This window comes from Lepidochelys kempii, chromosome 1, assembly GCF_965140265.1.
Source record: "Lepidochelys kempii isolate rLepKem1 chromosome 1, rLepKem1.hap2, whole genome shotgun sequence".
Taxonomy (NCBI): domain Eukaryota; kingdom Metazoa; phylum Chordata; order Testudines; family Cheloniidae; genus Lepidochelys; species Lepidochelys kempii.
The window spans coordinates 196,275,026-196,297,206 of NC_133256.1; the positions used below are offsets into that span (position 1 = coordinate 196,275,026).

General features: G+C 40.5%; 1 protein-coding gene across 33 annotated transcripts in view; it reads left to right on the plus strand.

The window, feature by feature from the left end:
- Positions 1-22,181, plus strand: part of ABI3BP (ABI family member 3 binding protein) — a 315,232-nt gene that overhangs the window by 250,100 nt on the left and 42,951 nt on the right. For all 33 annotated transcript variants that reach the window (XM_073307173.1, XM_073307105.1, XM_073307211.1 and 30 more), the window contains 3 exons: positions 7,726-7,818; positions 15,498-15,608; positions 21,469-21,600. In XM_073307173.1, the coding sequence (XP_073163274.1) occupies positions 7,726-7,818; positions 15,498-15,608; positions 21,469-21,600 (336 nt within the window). The remainder of the gene's footprint in view (positions 1-7,725; positions 7,819-15,497; positions 15,609-21,468; positions 21,601-22,181) is intronic.

Genomic DNA, 22,181 nt, shown 5'->3' on the forward strand with positions numbered 1-22,181 from the left:
GTACTCCAGATGAGGCCTCACCAATGCCGAATAGAGGGGAATGATCACTTCCATCGATCTGCTGGCAACGCTCCTACTTATACAGCCCAAAATGCTGTTAGCCTTCTTGGCAACAATGGCACACTGTTGACTCATGTCCAGCTTCTCGTCCGCTGTAACCCCTTGGTCCTTTTCTGCAGAACTGCTTCCTAGCCATTCAGTCCCTAATCTGTAGCAGTGCATGGGATTCTTCCATCCTACGTGCAGGACTCTGCACTTGTCCTTGTTGAACCTTATCAGATTTCTTTCGGCCCAATCCTCTAATTTGTCTAGGTCCCTCTGTATCCTATCCCTACTCTCCAGCGTATCTATCACTCCTCCCAGTTTAGTGTCATCTGCAAACTTGCTGAGGGTGCAATCCACGCCATCCTCCAAATCATTAATGAAGATATTGAACAAAACTGGCCCCAGGACTGACCCTTGGGGCACTCTGCTTGATACCGGCTGCCAACTAGACATGGAGCCATTGATCACTACCCTTTGAGCCTGATGATCTAGCCAGCTTTCTATCCACCTTATAGTCCATTCATCCAACCCATACCTTTTTAACTTGCTGGCAGGAATACTGTGGGAGACTGTATCAAAAGCTTTGCTAAAGTCAAGGAATAACACTTTCTCCTCATCCACGAGCCAGTTATCTTGTCATAGAAGGCAATTGGGTTAGTCAGGCATGACTTGCCCTTGGTGAATCCAGGCTGACTGTTCCTGATCACTTTCTTCTCCTCTAAGTGCTTCAGAATTGATTCATTGAAGACCTGCTCCATGATTTTTCCAGGGACTGAGGTGAGGCTGACTGGCTTGTAGTTCCCCGGATCCTCCTCCTTCCTTTTTTTAAAGATGGGCACTACGTTAGCCTTTTTCCAGTCATCCGGGACCTCCCCCGATCGCCATGAGTTTTCAAAGATGATGTCCAATGGCTCTGCAATCACATCTGCCAACTCCTTTAGCACCCTCAGATGCAGTGCAGAACTTCCAGGTATTGAAGTTCAGCTGACTGGTCTATAATTCCCTGGGTCCTCTTTGCTCCCTTTTATAAAGATAGGTACTATGTTTGCCCTTCTGTAGTCTTCTGGGACCTCACCTGACCTCCAGGAGTTCTCAAAGATAATTCCTAACAGTTCCTAGATTGGTTCAGCTAGTTCCTTAAGTACCCTGGGTTGAATTTCATCAGGCCCTACCTGATGAAACTCATCTAAATATTCTTCAACCTGTTCTTTTCCTAATCTGGTTGGTATTCCTTCCTTGCTTGTTGTTATAAATTATGTTACGCATCTGGTCATAATTAACCTCTTTAGTGAACATTGAAGCAAATTAAGCATTAAACACCTTAGAGCCTGCTTGCTGTCATCAGTTATTAGTGCTCCTTCCCAACTAAGTGATGGACCTGCTCTTTTCTTCATCTTTTTCTTGCTGCTGACATATGTATAGAACCTCTTCTTATTGCGCTTTATGTTTCTTGTTAGGTGTGACTCATTTCCTGCCTTAGCCTTTTTGATTTTGTCCCAACATTCTTGTGCTGTTCTTTTATATTCATCAGTAGCAATTTGTCCATGTTTCCACATTTTTTAGGATTCCTTTTTTATTTTAGGTCATTAAATTGCCGCTGATGGAGCCATTTTGGCCCCTAACTATTATTCCTGTTTTTCCTTCGCATTGGGATAATTTGCAATTTGGCCCTTAATATTGTCTCTTTTAGAAACTGCAGCTCTCCTGAATGCCTTTTTCCCTTAGATTTTCTTCCCATCGGACCTTATCTACCAGTTCTCTGAGTTTGTTAAAGTCTGCTTTTTTAAAGTCCATTATTCTTATTATGCTGTTCTTACTCTTTCCTTTCCTTAAAAACATGAAACCTATCATTTCCTAATTACTTTCAGCCAAATTGCTTTCTAACTTCAGATTTGTACCAATTCCTCCTTGTTAAATTAAATCTAAAATGCTACCCCCTGGTTACTTCCTCCACCTTCTGAAACAAGAAGTTGTCCCCAGTACAATCTAAGAACTTAACAGCAATTATGTTTCGCCATATTACTTTTCCAACAGATATCTGGGTAGTTAAAGTCTCCCATTACTACCAGGTCTTATGTTTTGGACATTTCTATTGTTCTAGATTAATGCGTCATCCACCTCCTCCTCTTGATTTGGTTGTCTGTAGTAGACCTCTACCATGATATCATCCTGTGTTTTCTTCCCCCCTTTTATCTTTACATGGAGACTTTCAACAAGCCTGCTTCTCAGTTTTTTGTGGACCTCAGAACAACAATATATTCTTGATGTATAATGCAAGCACCTCCCTGCTGCCTGTCCTTCCTGAACAAACTATACCCCTCTACCAATATTTCAGTCATGAGATTTACCCCACCAAGTCTCAGTGATGCCAGTTAAGTCATAGTTTACCTTGTGTACCAAGATTTCCAGTTCTTCATATTTACTCCCTATACTGGTTTCAGAGGAACAGCCGTGTTAGTCTGTATTCGCAAAAAGAAAAGGAGTACTTGTGGCACCTTAGAGACTAACCAATTTATTTGAGCATGAGCTTTCGTGAGCTACATTTGTGTATAAACGTCTAAGATGTTGAGCAGATGCCCCCATTAAATTCCCTCTTATTGATTCTTTGACCCTATTGTAATTTTCCATTTCCCCTCTAATATCTAGCCCTTTGTTGAGGTCACCTTTTGTGTCCTTCAGACAAATATGGACAAAAGCTAATTAAATCAGTAATATAAATATAGTAGTTTTATGTATTTAATATAGTTTTCTATATTAACTCTCTTTTCAAAGTACTATTTAGGTATTCTATAACTCACTGCATTTAAATATGCAACATTTAGGCCACGATAGTTATTCTGGTAGTGCCAGTCGGGGCCTAAATGTTGCATGTTTAAATGCAGTGCTTATACAGTTCTTAAATAGTACTTTATAAAGCCTTTAGACATTGCATAATTTTTCTCCCCTGAACAAGAGTGCAGTTACTGAAGAACCTTGGCTAGTCTGTCATTCGAATACTAGGTGGACTCTTCTTCTTTCTCCTTTCTTGCTGGTAGTGTTCTTGGACTGTGCTCCAGTTCTTCTTCGTCATTGACTTGTGGCATCAGTGCCAAGATATGCTGCCCCATGCAGAGTGTGGTTGGCAGCTGGAGGATCTAGATGCTAACCTGTGGAATGTGTTTTTCCAGCAGCAGCATATGAGACTGTGCTGGCTTCCTGGCTGGCTTTTTTCGGACTTTTGGCTGGTTGCATTCTTGGCTCTGGTGCCAGGTGTTAAACTGACTATGGGAATGGGACACAGATGGCATCCTTTTGAATAACTTGTTTTTAATTCTCTTCCTAATGTGAGGCAACACTTTCTATAATTTTCTTTGAATTTGATTCCCTGCTTATTTGTCTTAACCTACAAAGCTTGTGCCATAATGGAAAAAGTGGTTTTTTTAATTCCTCATTTAGATTTATTTGATCCTGACAATTTAAAGCACTGCACAATGTACTAGCATGGTATATTTGTTGTTTTCAACAACTCTCCTACAAAGTAGCATTCTCCTTGTGCGGAACTGAACGGGCTGCTTCTCTCATAGTAGCCACCCACTGTATGTGCTGCCCTTTTTTCCCCACCTTTAAAGTTAGAGCTGTGTGCTCAGGCTCTACAGGTCTCAAGTGTTTAGGTAGTTTCGTTAGTTGTTTCATAAACTCACCTCACCCCATCCTCTGGCAAAAGCCATTTATGTTATGGCAATAAAGTGAGATTTGGTCATCTTGTGGTATTTCTGCTATTGGGGTAGGGGATGCTAGATATTGTGTTATTCCAGGCTGCATGAGTGTTTCTAGGAGGCATGATTAAAGTCAGAGAAAAATATAAATACACAAGCAAATACTGTCCACCACACACATCCCTATTCAAAAGTTTGGGTGAATGTGCTGAGAAGAAATTCTCCTGATAAACCATTACACTAGACTGACAGATACCATGACAAACAGCATGCTGTTGGGTAGTCCAGATACCACTAAATCCTTGAAGTAACGAACAAAACCACACTGACTTGCAACTTTGAACTCCATTTAATCAGGCAACAGGGAAAACAGCAACCATGCCAGTGTTGTGGCTCTGTCAGCCTTTCTCCTGGAAACCCTGGATTTGTTTTTCCATGCTGCCTAATTAAATACCATTTAAGTTGTCATATAAGATTAGCTTTGTTTTCTTCAAGTTGGCCTAATTTAGCTGTGTTTGGCATAGTGGGCAGTTCAATGGTTTTGTCAATGTGCCTACACATTCATTGTATTGATTATTTAGCTCTGGGATAGCATAGTAAACTAGAACTTACTTCCCCTGTGTCTCATGGCGTGCAGCATATTTTTCTGTTTGAGACAGATATTGAACTGTGTGATCTTTACTCACACAGACAGAGCCATCCCTTGGGTAGGGCAAATCGGGGCAACCGCTCCAGGCCCTGTGGGCTGGTGCGATTGCCTGGCGCAGTTGGTTCTGGGAGACATAGGCGAGGGAACTAGGCGTGCGGAGGATGCTGCAGCCCCTGCGGGCTCCCAGCTGCCGTCCCACGCAACCGGGACTCTGCCCAGCCACCGATGCAGAGGGGAGCCTCCAAGCCTGCGAGGGCCGATTTGTCCCGGGCCCCGCACCCTCGAGGGACAGCCCTGCACACAGACCCACCAATGGATCTCGTGCCTGAGCTGTAGCGCCATTCTGAGTCCTCTACTGTGTGAGAGTTAGTTAACATATATCCATTGCTTTGATCATATAAAGAGTTATTTCAGTGCTATCAATAATCTGAAAGTAGACTGCAGTCACATCAGTTATATGGGGTGGCTTTGAGAGGCAATGCAGTTCTGTGACAGGATACCAGACTAAGAATTAGGAGACCCGGGTTCTAATCCCAGCTCTGAAACTGATTAATTGTGTGACCTTGGGTGAGTCACTTGACACTTCGGAGCTCCAGTTTCCCTATCTGTAAAATGGGAGTAATCATTCTGAGCCACCTTTGTAGAGTGCTTTGAAATCTAAAGAATATGCATTGTCCAAACCCATCTCCTTTTATAACTAAATTAGAATTTGAGAGAAATCATACCTTCCTAAGTGTGAGGATTACTGGATGTCTGATTCCCTAAATAATGATAATTTACAGGAGGTTCAGTAGGTCAGCAAGAAATTTAAATACTGGGGAACGTGTGTGTGTGTGTGTGTATATATGTATATGTATACACACACACACACACGTTCCCCAGTATTTAAATGTATATGTATCAGTATTATATATATTATATATAATCAGTTAATTGGAAAATGAAATGCATCATTTGTTAATTGTCTAAGAGTAAAATTATGCTGTGTGTGAGTATAACTTTAGATATATAATATAATCAGAAAGTATTGAGCACTATGAGAGCCAGCAGAATGTCAAGTGAGTAACAGATCTACCTCCTCTTTGGGCAACGAACATAGACACAGAGTTTTCTTTGGGGATATTGTCAGTAAATTTTAGTTTTATTAATTTCAAATATTGAAATTCTGAGATTGTGAAGTTGCTTTTTTAGTTCAAACTACCCAAACTATGCAGGAACCCACTGGCAAAAGATGAGAAAGCAGGTGAGAACTTGAGGATGGAGACAGGATTTTTCAAGAACTAAACAGGAAAGCCAACCAGTGGAAAGTATGGATATTGGCTGAATAGATCACATCCAGTTGTGCCTTGGAAGTTTTTATTGAAAATTAGGTATGACTAACCAACACTGAGGGTCAAATTGTATTTTTTTAGTCACTAAATCCTTTTTGGGAGGTAAAGATGGAGGCATGCAGCAGTGGGAGTACCCAGAAGAATTCTATTTGACTCATTCGCTCTCAGATGTCACCATGCTCTATACTTGCAGGGGAAACAGGCCTGAGAACACAAAACCCAGATCTGGATTTTAAACTTCCTGAAGTTCAGAGTTAATTGGATTCAGCGTTTTTTGGTTTGAGCCATTTCCAGTTTTTGGATCTGTATGTGGCTGAGTGGCAGTGTGACTCAGTGTGGAGGACTGAAGTCAGGTGGGGTCATTCTTAATGAAATACACTGAAGAACTGAAGATGAGTATATTGTTCTTCTCCTAACTCTCCTGGCAGCTGCTCTTCTCTCTCCTCAGAAGAAAGAGGCTCCTCTTACAGTTCCTCATAACCTCTGGCCCCGCCCCACCCCCGTTCCAGTGCCACTGCTTCCTCCACGCCAGTTCCCTCTGCTCCTTCAAAAAAGTGCTAAAATGGTACATAGCCCTTGTGTTGCCCCTCTGCATAGGGATGAATTTCACCCTAAAGTAGTGGCTAAGTAAAGATTAGACAGTGGAGAAAATTGCCGTGTTTTTTGCAGAGACTAGATTTGTTGTTGTTGCATGCGTTGTTACCAAACACCATATACATTAGCAGAAGATGTTTATAATCATATTAGTTCTTGAGAACAAGTGTTCTGAAGAAGGGTCTTTTTAGCCTGAAAGCATAGAATTTTATTTATCCAATAAAATGTGTTACATTCTCTGTCTTTTTATTTATATTGTGACAAAGTTCCTCCTCTGCCTTGGTGGGTCCTGCTCTTATTGGCGGATTTGCTCGTCTCAGAGATTCACAGCAGCCCTCAGTTTAGCCACTTTTGCCAGTGGCTCAAACCTGCCATTCACTCAGCTAACCTCATCACTGGCCAGCATGGGGAAATTGAATTGATTGGAATTTAAATTGATAGTTATTCGACTCTGGTTTTCATTTTCAGATAGTGTGCTATATTAATTTAGTTGATTTCTTTGAAATGTTATCCAAATTAAGTTTAAGTAAACAATGTTCTGAGTCATTTGGAAAGTAAATTGTGATAAAACTTCGTTGTGATTGTTTTTAATGTAACATACTGAGCACAGTAAGGAGAATTCTACAGATGGTTTTTCCACAAATGTGACAAAATTGCAGTGAATCTCCTCATTTTACCAACATTAGCCATTGTGCAGCCAATGGGATTTGTAACTGTACCTTCATTTTGTTAGGGGAATGCATTTTAAGATTAGTCTACATGTGTCTTAATTGTCAGTATGTAAAACGGTTGTACCAAAAATAGTTATGTACCGAGAATAGTTATGTAGATCTTTATAGTGCCACTCAACTTTGGGTTTTTTAAAATCTGTTTACATTACTTGTAAGTAGGACAGTCCTTTATATACAAACTGAATTTTACCCACATTTTGCCTTCAGTAGTCCAAATATGGTCTGTTTGGTTCAGTGTATCTCCAGTGGTTTCATACTGGGGATGAACAGACGGTCTTTTTCTAGGAGGAAAAAAGAGCTGGCCCTCTACAAGAGTCAGTACATTTAATTTATGTATTGAAAAAGGAAACAAGCTTTTTCTCTATCATGTTGAGCCCTAGCTTTTCTTGAGTAACCATGGAATCTCACTGCTGTTACCCAGCCCTTGCTCTCACTACCCCTTTGCCCCCATTATTGTGCTCTGTCTAAAATTAGATTTCCATCTCTTTAGGGCCAGAGCCAATATCTGCTTGCTTGCACTAGAAGGCAACTAGCACACTTTGAGGTTCAACAAATATGATAACAATGAACGATAGGTGTATGTTATGAGGCTCATGTTTGTTTTAGCTAGGGTTTGAAAATGAGTTTTATGTATGTGTTTTGTCATGTATACCTTTACTTTCTTTTCTTTTATTTCACAGGTGACAAAGAAACAGTTCAGGATTTTACCAAATTTCTTATGGGCTCAAACATATCACTGGAATCCAATATGACAAAGAAAAAGACAGATTCCGGTAAGATTAATTATGAAGACCCTGTCACAGTTCCTCATAAATGATGTTAGTGATAAAATTGCCCTTTTAGATGACAAAAAACAAAACAAAACACATTATGTCTACTGAAGTAGATAAAATAGGATCTCTCATTTCTCATCAGAAAAATATGTCCTCATGGCTCGGGAGATTGGTGACAGAATAAAGAAATTTACACTTCTAGATCATCAGTTCATATCCAGCCCAGGTTGCTGGGGACCAAATGTTGTTACCATCTGATTGTTGTCAAACAACCATGTGGTGACCAATTCCTAGTGGTCAAGAAGCCACATTACAAAAACAAAAAGAAAAGGAGGACTTGTGGCACCTTAGAGACTAACCAATTTATTTGAGCATAAGCTTTCGTGAGCTACAGCTCACTTGCATCCGATGCAGTGAGCTGTAGCTCACGAAAGCTTATGCTCAAATAAATTGGTTAGTCTCTAAGGTGCCAATACAGACTAACACGGCTGTTACTCTGAAACGTTACAAAAACACCATCACAGTTGGTACTGATTGGCACTCTTGTTGGATGTCTCAGGAGAGACCCAAGGATGGAATGGGTCTAAATGAAACTAAATTACCATCTAACCGATAAGGATACACTCTGCAGGCTAAGATTGAGGACAATTAGCAAGGCAGTACAAGGAAGCTTGCAATTCCTCTGTATGTGCTGTATCTGTGTCCAGGGCTCTCAATTTGGCAATTTTCACAAGAATTAAATTCCCATGAACATTCTAAGTTTTTTTTAAAGCATTCATATTGTCAAAATAATAAAACAATCACTCTGTTCATGCTTTAATGGAGTTTTTTGTGGCCCACCCAGCAAATTACTTTTTATCTAGCTAACTGTATTCCAATAAGCTTATTAGGAATTGCATGCTTTTAATGAAAACGAATATATACATGGTATCATTCTGCCTTCATTATAAGAATCCACACTAACTGCTACTTTGGCGTTTCTGTTCACTAGCATTTAATCTGAAAAAAATTAGCATCTCTCTGAAGCTGTGCATGAATTGACTTTTATGCTCTTACTGATGTTTTTGAAAGCCTTTTCCTTTTGAATCCTGTCTGATGTTAAAACTTCAAAGAATGCATGCAAAGAAAAGCCTCCTAAATTAATTATAAACTGTGGTGTGTTCGTAATCCCTAGATAGAACACTGGCACTTAATTTACTTGGGTAAAAAAAGAGAAACAGGGCTTACGGTTGAGATTTGGCATTTCAGTCCCTTAAAGTTTATTCAGTCTAAAAATTGTACTTAGCAAGGATTAAGTCAATATGATAAACTGTTAGTAGTAGTAGCTTCATCCAAGCAGTAAGGTAAAGCCAAGGATGGCTATCAGTTTTAATTGACTAGTCCACTTTTTCTGAACTTAGGTAAGTAGTATGTATTTAAGTAGATCCCTTCTGGGATTTGAAGAGTTTGAAAGGACATATTATACATATGATTTTTGAAGAATATCTACATCTGCTGTTATTCATTTTGATACATTATATATTTAATGGTAAGCCTTTAGAGCTTTGAAGTACGTCAATACTTTGAACTGCAGTCAAAATAGACTATTGGATATACGCTGTTTTCTCATTTTCTTAAATAAGAGTGGACTGTCATTTAATTTTTTAGTTCAGTACTATTCATGAAGCCTACCTACATAAAAATTCAAAGGTAAATCAGAACTCGGAATAAGTTAGCATAAACATGGCTTCACTTTTAATACACTTTATTTAATCATTTAGGTTTCTGAAACAAAATGGTGCATTTCCAAAAATCCAGAAGCCCTGCCACTAGTGCCTTTTAAATAAAGTATAGGCAAAATAAGTTGGAATATGCAGGTTATTTTGAGCTTGTTACACTGTGCAGAAATTTTTTGAGCAGTTGAACATCCTCAGTTTTCATTGAAGTCAGTGGGAGTTGAGGGGACAGAGTACCTTGAAAATTCATGTCATTAAGAAGAAATGAGCCCCTAATAGTTTGCATGGAACTGAGTCCATTAAAAATGTATGAGATATTCCCTAAAACGATATTCTTTGTAACTGATTACAAATGGTAAATAAAATGATGTAGATTTGGTGGTGTTATGGGAATTCCACAAACTGTGCAAGAACATCACGGGGTGAGTGTGTGTCTTTGTAGTTTGTGCTGTTTTTCCAGAGTACACTGCAGTAGGCTCAAGTGTATGCACAAATTCTATTGAGTAATAATGGCTTGTGCCTGTACGTAGCTGCTGGGCACTAGCAAAGGTTTTTACAGTGTTTAGAAGGTACAGTAGATACCACTGAAAAGTCAACATTTGCCAACTTTCGTCACACAGTTGCCTCAGGTATTACCCATTCTAAGCATAGGGAAAAATTCCATTAATCTCAGATACCACTGTGTAGTAGCTGTTGGGAGATGATAACCTCTTTATACACAAAATTGTTTTTTTTTGAAAGGGTGTATTCATTTCCTCCCATCTGGGATTTAAAAACGAAAATAAAAAATTCAAATAGCCATTCTTAAAATGCTAAGGACTCCAAATATAACCTAATTTAAAATCACTTGGGCACAAGATTGTCTCCAGTCTTGCTTTTTCACATGGTTTGGGGGACATTTCCATTATGATTTGTGAGTTGGTGCTCAAGTCCAAAATGAAAGAAGAATAAAGAAAAAGTGGAGGAGCTGTCTGTCTAGCTTAGGCATTTCTAAATGTTACCCCAAATTAATGTGGAATCCATGTCCTATCCCTCTTACTACATTTATAAATCTGTGTATGCTTCTTAGGGTATGAAATACAGCATGCAACCAATATTACATCAACAGCCAACAGTGTCATTGACACTGGCAACATTATGAGTGTTATCTTACCCTTGAATAGTTTCTCCTGTTAGACACAAGCAGTCTTCTTTTTAACGTAAATCATGCATATCTCCTCTAACCTTATGGACTCTCTCTTTTAAAAAACAGACATGTTTAAACTAGGGCCATCAAACAATTTAAAAAAAATAATCGTGATTAATCACACTGTTAAACAATAACACAATACCATTTATTTAAATATTTTTGGATGTTTTCTATATTTTTAAATATATTGATTACAATTACAACACAGAATACAAAGTTACAGTTCTCACTTTATATTTATTTTTGATTACAAGTATTTGCACTGTAAAAAAACAAAAGTAGTAGTATTTTTCAGTTCACCTCATACAAGTACTGTAGTGCAATCTCTTTATCATAAAAGTTGGACTTACAAATGTAAAATTTCGTACAAAAAAACTGCATTCAAAAATAAAACAATGTAAAATTTTAGAGCCTGCAAGTCCACTCAGTCCTACTTATTCAGCCAATCGCTAAAACAAACAAGTTTGTTTACATTTGCTGCAGATAATGCTGCCCGCTTCTTGTTTACAATGTCACCTGAAAGTGAGAACAGATGTTCGCCTGGCACTGTTATAGCCGGCATCGCAAGATAGTATGTGCCAGATATGCAGGCACATAAATAAGTAAGGCGGTACGGGCCGGTACGGCATACCGGGGAAAAATGGCCTCCTGTACCGGCCCCTACCACTGACTTTAAAGTGCTGCCGTGGCAGCGCTTGAACATCGCTGCTCCTTTTGCTACCCCCTGTCGGCGGCCTTGCCAGGTCCCTACCGCCAGGGCTGCAGCGACGTTAAAGTGCTGCCGCTTTAACATCCCTACTCCTTTTTGCCCACCCCCTCCCGGGCCACCAACGGGGGTGGGGGGGCAAAAGGAGCAGCTACCCCAGGGCCTGTGATTTTAAAGGGCCCGGGTTGGAGCCCTGGGTGGCGCAAGCGGACTGGCTGGGGGACCCTGACACCCCCCCAGCCCCGTCCCTTCTGCCAGGGCCCGTACTAGTAAGAGACACGTTTTACTTTCACCCCTGCAGATATGCTAAAGAGTCATATGTCCCTTCATGCTTCAACCACCATTCCAGGGGACATGTCTCCATGCCGATGACGGGTTCTGCTCGATAACCATCCAAAGCAGAGCGGGCTGACACATGTTCATTTTCGTTATCAGAGTCAGATGCCACCATCAGAAGGGTGATTTTCTTTTTTGGTGGTTCAGGTTCTGTAGTTTCTGCATCGGAGTGTTGCTCTTTTAAGACATCTGGAAGCATGCTCCACACCTCGTCCCTCTCAGATTTTGGACCATACTTCAGATTCTTAAACCTTGGGTCGGTTAGAAATCTCACATTGGTACCTTCTTTGCGTTTTGTGAAATCTACAGTAAAAGCGTTCTTAAAATGAACATGTGCTGGATCATCATCCAAGACTGCTGTAACATGAAATATATGTAAGAATGCAGGTAAAACAGAGCAGGGGACATACAATTCCCCCCCAAGGAGTTCAGTCACTAATTTAATTAACGCATTATTTTTTTAACGAGCATCATCAGCATGGAAGCATGTCCTCTGGAATGGTGGCCAAAGCATGAAGGGCCATATGATTGTTTAGCATATTTGACACGTAAATACCTTGCAGTGCCAGCTACAAAAGTGCCATGTGAATTCCTGTTCTCACTTTCTGGTGACACTGTAAATAAGAAGCAGGCAGCAATATCTCCCATAAATGTAAACAGACTCGTTTGTCTTTGCGATTGGCTGAACAAGAAGTAGGACTGAGTGAAGTTGTAGGCTCTGAAGTTTTGCATTGTTTCGTTTTTGCGTGCTGTTATGTAACAAAAAAAATCTACATTTGTAAGTTGCACTTTCATGACAGAGATTGCACTACAGTACTTGTATGAGGTGAATGGAAAAATACTATTTCTTTTGTTTTTTTACAGTGCAAATATTTGTAATAAAAAATATACACTTTGATTTCGATTACAACGCAGAATACAACTGTATATGAAAATGTAGAAAATCATCCAAAATATTTAATCAATTTCAATTGGTATTCTATTGTTTAACAGTGCACTTAAAACTGATTAATTGTGATTAATTTTTTTAACCGTGATTCATTTTTTTGAGTTAAATGCATGAGTTAACTGCAATGAATCGACAACCTTAGTTTAAACATGGATAATAGAAGAAAAGTCTCTCTACTTAGATTTGATTTCTCCTGTTTTCCAAGGTTTTGGTCAGTTGTGATTCATACGTACATTATCTTTTTCTAAGACACCTCTTCAAAACTCATACAGTGTACTATAAATGTCTGAAAAATGCATTCTTCTCACTGGGTATTGAGATAGCTTTTCCTGTAGTAATGATGTGTATTCGTATTATCAGTTCAGAGGTGGTAACATCTGGTTGATCAGCATAAGTGGGCTCTCTGTTGAAGCAGTTTTGCCATTCTGATAAGTAAAACCAGACAGTATTTTGTATGAAATTGTCACCAGCTGTAGTTTAAGAAACTGAATCAGCTATTGGTTATTTTATTATTTTAAAACAATTGATATGTCACTGCAAATTTAAACAGTAGTTTACACACATAACAATTTCCTCCCCCTTAGGATTGCATATTTTTTTAAGACTATGCCTGGGGCTATACATTTTACCCCTGAGGGCATTCTGCACCAAAAAAATTAAAAATTCTGGCACAATTTTAAAATTCTGCAAATTTTATTTGTCAAATAAATGTGGAGATTCCAGCATGGCATGGGGGAGCACAGGCCACTGGCTGCACAGAGGTGGGAGATCACTGTGCAGCTCCCACTCAAGATATGGACTCGGTGAGGCTGCACCCAACCCTGACACAGCGCAAGGACTGGGTCTGACCCAGAAACACCCCAGGGCCCTGCCTCTTCATGCCAGGTGCACCAGGTGTGAACAGGCAGGCTCAACAATGCAGGATCCAAGTGCGGAGGGGCTTAGTGTGGGGGGCAATCTGGGTGTGGGCAGTTCAGTGTGGGATCTGGATGCACAGGGGTTTGTTGGGGGTTCTGGGTACAATGGTAATGGGATTCTGCAGGGAGGTCTGGGGTGGCTGGGGCTCAGCAAGGGAGGTCGGGGGGGAACAGAGCTCGGCAGGGGGGTCTGGGTGTGGGGTTCCAGATGCTGGGGGAGTGGGACTCAGTGGGGTGGGGACCATGTGCAGCTGGTTGGGGCTCGATAGGACGGGGATCCGGGTGCAGGTGGCTTGTTGGGGTGGTCCAGGTGCAGGGGGAGTGGGGCTTGTTGGGGGGCATTCTGGGTGCAGGCAGAGGGGTGAGGCTCGGTGGGAGGGCCTGGGTATGAGGAGGTCTGGATGCACAAGGGTTGGGTAGATGGGGGAGCAGCTCCCTGTACAGTGATCTCTCCCCCTGCAGCTGAGGAGCAAGGGGGGCAGGAAGTGCAGGAGGGAGGAGAGAGTTTGCAGAACTTCCTAGAGCCGGGGGAGAAATCTGGGGGTAGGTCTGACATGTCCTTAGATGCCGTGCCGGGGAAGAGGCAATCCCATCCCCCCCAACCTCATCAGGAACTAGCAGTTGAGCCTGGCATAGGGTAGGAGCCACCAGCCGGGTCTTCCCCAGTCCCGCCCCCTGCCCCACAGTAATTTACCTCTCTGCCGGCTGCCCTGGGCACCTGAAACATACTGCTGGGGAGAATCGTATGACCACTCTTGTGGCTTCCCTTTGCTTCCCTGTCAGAAAGTCATTTTTCTGCAGGAAAGCAAAGAAATCTGCGGGGGACATAAATTCTGCACATACCTTATTTGGTTGGAAGTATGCAATCAGGCAGCAGCAGAGACAAAAAAATACCTCCGCAAATATAGTACAGTACCGTGTTGAAAGTAAACTACTAAAAATAAATAAAGGGAAAGCAGCATTTTTCTTCTGCATAGTAAAGTTTCAAATCTGTATTAAGTCAATGTTCAGTTGTAAACTTTTGAAAGAACAACCATAATGTTTTGTTCAGAGTTATGAACATTTCAGAGTTACAAACAACCTCCCTTCCCAAGTTGTTCATAAGCCAGAGGTTCTACTGTACAAACTACCCCCGCAATTGACACTCTTGTCAGTAGCCGTAGGGGAAGAGCCAAGGGCAGAATGAGACAGGCAGACTGTCCAACCTGTTAACCCCTGTAGGTGGTCTGTCCAGATCAAAATTGAGCCATATTGGCCATTCAGTTTAGGGAAGTTTGCACTGCCCAGGCTGTACCTGTTCCATAGCTAAACTATGTAAATCTTCCTTAAAATTTGTTAAAAATAAAATAATCTTTTAGTATTTTGGGTGATGCCAGCTTTGTAATGAGCAGAGATGCAAAGTAGTAAAACAATACAACATTGATGAGATTTGGGAATAGGACACTTAATTTGCAGAATTCCAAATGTTCTCAGGTGGTGGTTATCCTTTGGAAGAAAAAATATCCAGGTGTGCCTGCAGGAATGTTCTTCTTGACAAAAGTAACTGTGTACACTAAATGAATCTCTGAAGCATATGTGTAACCTGTCAAAGAAAAGAGAGGTTCAAATGGTCTGTCTTGGCCGCCTTGCTTTGATGAAGGCTTGGTTTAATCCTGCAGGCATGCACTTTTCCTGCAGAGAATTTAAGGTCAATACATAACTTCTTTCAGGATCCCCCTTTCTGTGTTTCTGCTGTTCTGTGTGCTGAAGCACATACCATAAAATTTTGTTTGAGAAGTCAAAATAAAGCTGAAAGCCCTGTTTCTCTTTCTGATTACATGGTTTGTGGTTAATCAGCTAACAGTAGTGTCTTGTAACATTTATACAGTAGCTACAGTACCTGACCGTCGGCGTCCTCCCTTAGCTCCTGTTAAGCCCACACAGGTGCGAAGAAAACCATTGCCTCCAAGCACAGTGACTGGTAAACCGGGGAGTGCAGGTATTTCAGCCTTTTCATTTTCAGTTTCAATGCTTTTGGTTGCTGTGATGTGCTGAATAGCCTTAACCCCTGTTGATATCCATGGGAGTTGAGCGCAGTCAGAACTTCACAGGATCAGGTCCTTTTTTGTTAGCTAACGCAAGTTCTGCAAGGTTCCTACTTGAATTTGCTTGGATATCTGTTTTGTGCACACAAAGAATGGATCTGATGAAGCACAGGCTGAGTATGACTTGCACCTAAGTTGCCCTCCTGAGATGAATATGTCTAATGCTCTTTTGCCTTCACACATAAGTCCAGGTCCTTCTCTAACCTGATTTCAGTATAATCAGTCCTACTGGTGCAGCTGAAAGCATAATGGAGTGATGCAAGTTAAGTCAATATTTCCTTTTAAAAGAGTTACAGTAGATAATTTTATGACCAGTCATAGCATTTACAGTTATCACATGCATGCCTCAGATAGAAGTAATCAAATACCACGCCTCAGGATATATCTGTAACTGATTATCTGTAAGAATCTGTGAGAATCAGGAAGGGAAAAATGGTGTCCAACATATGCAGCATTACAGAATTTTCAGAGGAATTCAACCCATAAATAATCAGGGTTGAGATTTGCAAAGCAGTTCAGTGGATTTGACCACACATCTTCTATTGAAAATTAATGGCAAGTGTGTGGCTAAATCCTCTACTCTGCTTTGAAAATTGCAGCTCAGTTATTTACTACTACTACTGGAGGCAGGAAATCAGACCCATAAGACTGATTATCTGTTCTAGTATGATTAATACTTTTGTGAGTCCAGTATTCCTATGTCTATATAGTATTTTCCCATACACACAATAAAAAATAAAAGTCAGACAAAATATGAAGATAGTTACTTAACTGTATATAACTACTTCCAAACAAAACTATACTTCGTGATTTATTATTCTGAAAGAATACTAATACTATACATTATTAGACAATCTTGAGCCTGCATCCAATAACTGTATTGCAAATTCTCTAATTCTGTTTAGACCAAACTGCAGAAATACTTATGTTAAACTGTAGCATATACCACAAATATTTGCATTTTCTAAAAGTGTGATATTTATTGAAATAAAATCCATTACTACAGACATTAGATTTAGTTCTATGATTTTGTGACTTACTCCAAATTGTGTTAAATGAAAACCTGGGTTATGATTGTAAGAGGTCACTGGTTTACAAATAAAAGAAATAAATTAAGAATGGCTCAAGCTATATTGCCTTCATTGTTATTTCCAGGGTCTGATGTATTGATACATGCATATTACTTTTTAGGTGGATGTAACTATTCATGAGTGTGAAAGGCTGCTGCTAGGTCTGACTAGAGGCAGGCAAATGTGATGCAAATGTCTCTCAGTCAGATCTTCTAATTCACCTCAATTTTGGCTTCTGATGTTAGTTCTGAGGTAGAGATTGCCAATTGTGCAAGCTAGTGTGCAATGGGCACTATATTCAGTAGAGGAACTCACTTTGTTGAGACATTAACCAATTTGCCCCAGGTCTCCAGTATTGAAATGTTGGTATTGCGTCAAACTATTGCATTACCTGTTTCTCCTCTTACCGCACAGAAGAACAAATGCACAAGAAATGCTGTGGGCCTATTTTCCCCCTTGACACGGTAGTAGTTCCAGGTGTGAGTTAATGCTGTTAGTTGATTAATATATATTTTAAATGTATGTTGTAATTGGAACATATTGGAGCAGTTTCATCCTTGGTGTGATTCTGTTGATTTAATGGACTCAGAACAGGGATGAATTGGGTCCAGGTTCTGCTCATTGTTACACTAGTGCAGTGGTCCCCAAACTGTCGGGTGCGCCTTCCTGGGGCGGCACAAAGGAACGTTTATGGACAGCATGGTGGGGCCCTGGTCAGCCCCCACAAGGGGCGCAGGGAGGGAGTGCCACCCAGCCCCACTCTGTCCCGAACCCAGCTCCATCCCCATACGCAGCTCCAGTCCACCCCATGCTCCACTCCCAGCCCAGCTCTGCCCTCATTCCCTCTCTGCCCCCAAACCAGGTCTGCCTCCAGCCCCAGCTCCTCCCCCATCCCCAGCTCTGCCTTCAGCCCAAGCTCCTCTGTTGAGGAAGCCTTGATTGTGCAGTAATGGAGGAGAGTGCAGATATATTCCATTGCTGGAAAAGGGGGGGGCATGACAGGAAAAGTTTGGGCACCAATGCACTAGTGTAAATCTGGAGAGACTTCTTTGATGTCCAAGAGTTACTCCACATTTGCACTTTTCTTTGTTAAATCTCTAATTCATTAAATCTCTGATTCATCTACCAGCATTTCATATTTTCATCCTCTTTTCCCACAACTTAAAGGCCAATTTACATGTTAGCTAGTAACTATCATAGAATCCTGGACGTTAAAGATAGAATAAACCAATTAGCTCATCCAGTCCATCTCTCAGGGCCAGGATTTTCTTCTATCATACATTTCCTAATGTTTTGTCCAGTTTAGTTTTAAATGTTCCAAATCATGAAGCTTCCACCAATTCTCTTGAGAGACTATTCCACAGCCTTAATTAATCGCACGATCCGGAAACTTTTGCCTCCTGATATAATGTGCATTGATTTTCCCTTTCATAATTTTGTCCCATAGTTCTTTCTTGTACCACCATTGGAAATTCTTATTAGTAACATTTTATATACAAGCTGAGTATTATGGGAGAAGTTATTGCTCAGCCATTCAAAATATCCAAAAAGGAAGTAAGAGATTTCTATAAACATCCTGAAATTTGATGGCAAGAATGAAAGCCTTAAGGGAATTTCCATTTCTGTCCTTACGTCTGACCAAAGCCACTGTCCGTTTGGAAGCGATGTTCTTGTGTATCACACAGAGCTGGGCAAATAACATATTTTACAATTCAGAAAAATAAAAAATGAATTGTGTTTCAGATCAAATTGAAAATTTTTTATTTCATTTTTGGAAAATCGAAAAGTCAAAGTACATTTTGTTTTGAGTTGAATGAAGAGTTAGGTTTCTATTTAGAGCATTTTTTAATGTGCGTGTGATGGGATCCCTGGGGGGCAGCCTGGGACTGTGGGACTGCTTTGCCCCCTTAACTCTCTCCAGCCTGGGCTGTCTCTCACAAAGCCTTGCTAGTGACCAGCAGCAAACTCCTCCAGGTGCTGTTATCACTCAGCACAACCGCATGTGGAGACCCCACACCCAGCTAGATTGCATGAATGCTCCCAGAGCTACTCATGAATCCCACAGAGAAAGGCATCAGAGCCAAATCCCTCCAGCTCCCAGCACTGTACCTCGGGAATATACCGTCTTACACTGCTCAAGATGGGCAGTGCAAATTTGCTAATTGGCTCACCACTTCATCAGTGGAAAGTGGATATACACCAGCCTTTGCAAAACCTGAGCAGATTTGCCACACACTTCATACAAACTCACTGGTAAAGATAAACAGTTAAAATCTACCTTTTATAGTCAATACATTTGTTTAAGTGATATTAAGTGATAGGCAAAAAGTCAGTTAGTTACCAAAAGAAATAAAATATAAGCGCACAGTGTAAACTCTCAACCCTATTAGACTGGGCAACAACTAGACTAAGCAGTTTTTCCTCACCCCACTGGATATTGCAGTCCATAGTATACAGATTTCACCCTTAAAATCTGGGCCAGTCCCCTCAATTGGAGTCTTCAGTCTTCTTCTCAGTGTCTTTGTTGCTTGCAGCATAGGTACGGGCAGGAGAAAAGGCAAACCATGTGGCCACTGTGTCTGTTTTATAACCTCAGTCCCATGTGATTGGGGAGCACAAGTCCAAGCATGTCTGGGTGCACTGCCTAGTCTCCAGGCAAAGTTGAACAATTCCCCCGTGTGGCCTCATGCAGGTGAGTCATTGTATTGTAGCTCTCTTGCTGAACAATAGTTGTTGATGGGTTGATTGATACCCAACCCAGGTGTTGGTTACTTTCCTTGCTGTTGCCCCTGGGGAGCTAATATCTGGCTGATTCCCCAACTTACAGCATGTTTTAGTGACAGCCATTCAACACAATTCTCATAACTTCATATACATTAATAATATACGTATATGGATAGAGAAATGACTTTCAGTAGGTCATAACCTTTCCCCTTATACCTTACAAGGCATGCTTTATATGTAAGATCACGATTATATAAAAATGAGAAATATGGGGGCTCCAGGCTGCTCCCCCAAGGTATAGAATGTCACAGTGTGTTTATAAAATTATAGGAAGTTTTGAAATGAAATAATTTTGAACCAAAAAAAGTGAAATGTTTCTTTTTCGGGGATTTGTTTATTTTTATTGTAAATTTGGCAAAATTGAAATGAATTTGCAAAATGTTTCTATGTTGGCAAATCTGCATTTATCAACAAAAAAATGTTTTGTGTGAAAAATATTGACTATCTCTAGTGTCATGACGAGCAGGGAGCAGGCCTGATTTATATAGTATTTGAACTCTTTGAGATTCACCATGCAATATTTGTTAGAAAATATCTGACCTTTTTCAAATGTAGTTTTGGACTTCCACTTACTTTTTGAAAACAAACTACAATAGAACCTCAGAGTTACAAACACCTTGGAAATGGAGGTTGTTCGGAACTCTGAAATGTTCGGAACTCTGAACAAAACGTTATGGTGGCTCTTTCAAAACTTTACAACTGAACATTGACTTAATCCAGATTTTAAACTTTACTGTGCAGAAGAAAAATGTTGTTGTCCCTTTTTTTTTTTTTTAGTAGTTTACATTTAGCACAGTACTGTATTGGCTTTTGGGGGTGGGCGGGTCTCTTCTGCTGCATGATTGAGTATTTCCGATTCCAAATGAGGTGTGTGGTTGACTGGTCAGTTCATAATTCTGGTGTTCATAACTCTGATGTTCTACTGTAGAAATATTTTGCCGCAAACCATCCACCTCTTCAAATACTTGTCTTCATCATTTAGTTGATACCAGGAGAGAATAAAAACAATATCATATGATTTAAAATGGGAAATAATTTAGTCATTTATTTTCAATGGAGAATAATAGCACTACTCATCAACGCCTTCTCAAGATGGATATTGCTTACTATAAAAAAGGGTCTGTCCAGCCCAGAATAAAACCATCCTGCCCGATTTCTGGGACCATTGTGCTATCGGTTGTACAAAGTGTTGGACAGAACTAATGAAAGTCATGCTGTTTTACATGTTTGTCTTGAATGGATTTAGAGCTGCCCTATGGAAATACTGTAACAAACTTTTTAGGGTTCCATTGTTCAGCTGTGTAACTTCAGCTGTAATTAGGACAACCCTTGCTGGCTGTCTCTGTTTACATCCATAATCCTTTTTCATACTCTGGACTCGGTAATGTGCCCACCAGTGAAAGGAACTTAAAAACAGTATTACAGTGGAAGAGTCCAAGTCTCAGTTACTGAATTTAGCTCTCGCATCATGTACCTTGTCATAGGCATAAACCATCACCACTAACCTAGTAGCAGAGAATTGTAGATGAGAGAAACAAAGTTTTATTGGGTAATTTTGTTCTTTACCAATTGGTGTTGGATTGTTCCTGTAGTATATTCAACTAATTGTATTCCATTTTTATCTGCCTATAATCCCTCAGAAATCAAAATTTGAGTGACCTAGCATTTTTTTTTAATATTGACGGTGTAGACTGTATTGTTTTAGCCGCAATCAGGACTTGTCCAGTCTTTCTTGAGTCCTACTGGAAAATGGTGTACCTGTGCTGAGGGGGGAGCTATGCTTGAAAATGGAAATAGGTGCTTCCCTCCTGAATACATGATCCCACTCTTTTGCTGACTAAACAGTCGTCAAAAATCTGACTTGTGTTCAAAAGAAAACAAGCTCGCTTCTTCTACATAGGAATTGCCTTGAAGTCACGAGTTCCACCTTCTTCCACGACTACTGTAGCTAAACCTACTGGACCAACCATATCTCTGAAGATGGAAAGGCCAAGAAAGAAGCCAACAGTTTCTGCTTCTCCAGAGGACTATGGTAAGCATGTTAGGAGCAGTTTTGTTTTATCTTTGTTTGTTTTTATCTGAAGTTAAGGGAGCTCCTGTATTAAAGTTCCATGCAATTCAGCCCCCTGATTGTATCAATCACTTTTTTTTCTGTTGCATCCCTTCCCCCAAGCACTTGTGTTTATGTTATCTATGTAATGTAAGGTCCCCTGGACTGGTTCTGATTCTGATCTCACTTACACCACTTCTGCACGGGTATAACTCCATTGAATTCAACTGACTTGCTCCTGATTTGCATCTCTGTGAGATCAGAATAAGACCGTTTCTCTTCCTAGAAGTCTGTACGTGCCTCACACACTTTTGATACTTACTAATAGGCCACTTGAATTGTGTTGAGGCACCACAAGATGTAGCCTCCTTTTCTGAGAGTTTCACTGTATGTAATGCCCACACATTCATGTCAAGCTGTGATCTACACGGTGGTGGTGGTGTTGTATATATCCACCTAGTTACTCTGATAACCCAGCCCCCTTGCCTATAAGAAGTAATATAAGATGGGTCCAAGCAACTAGATCTGTTTTTTAAACTCATCTGAGTTTGAGAAAGTTGTGA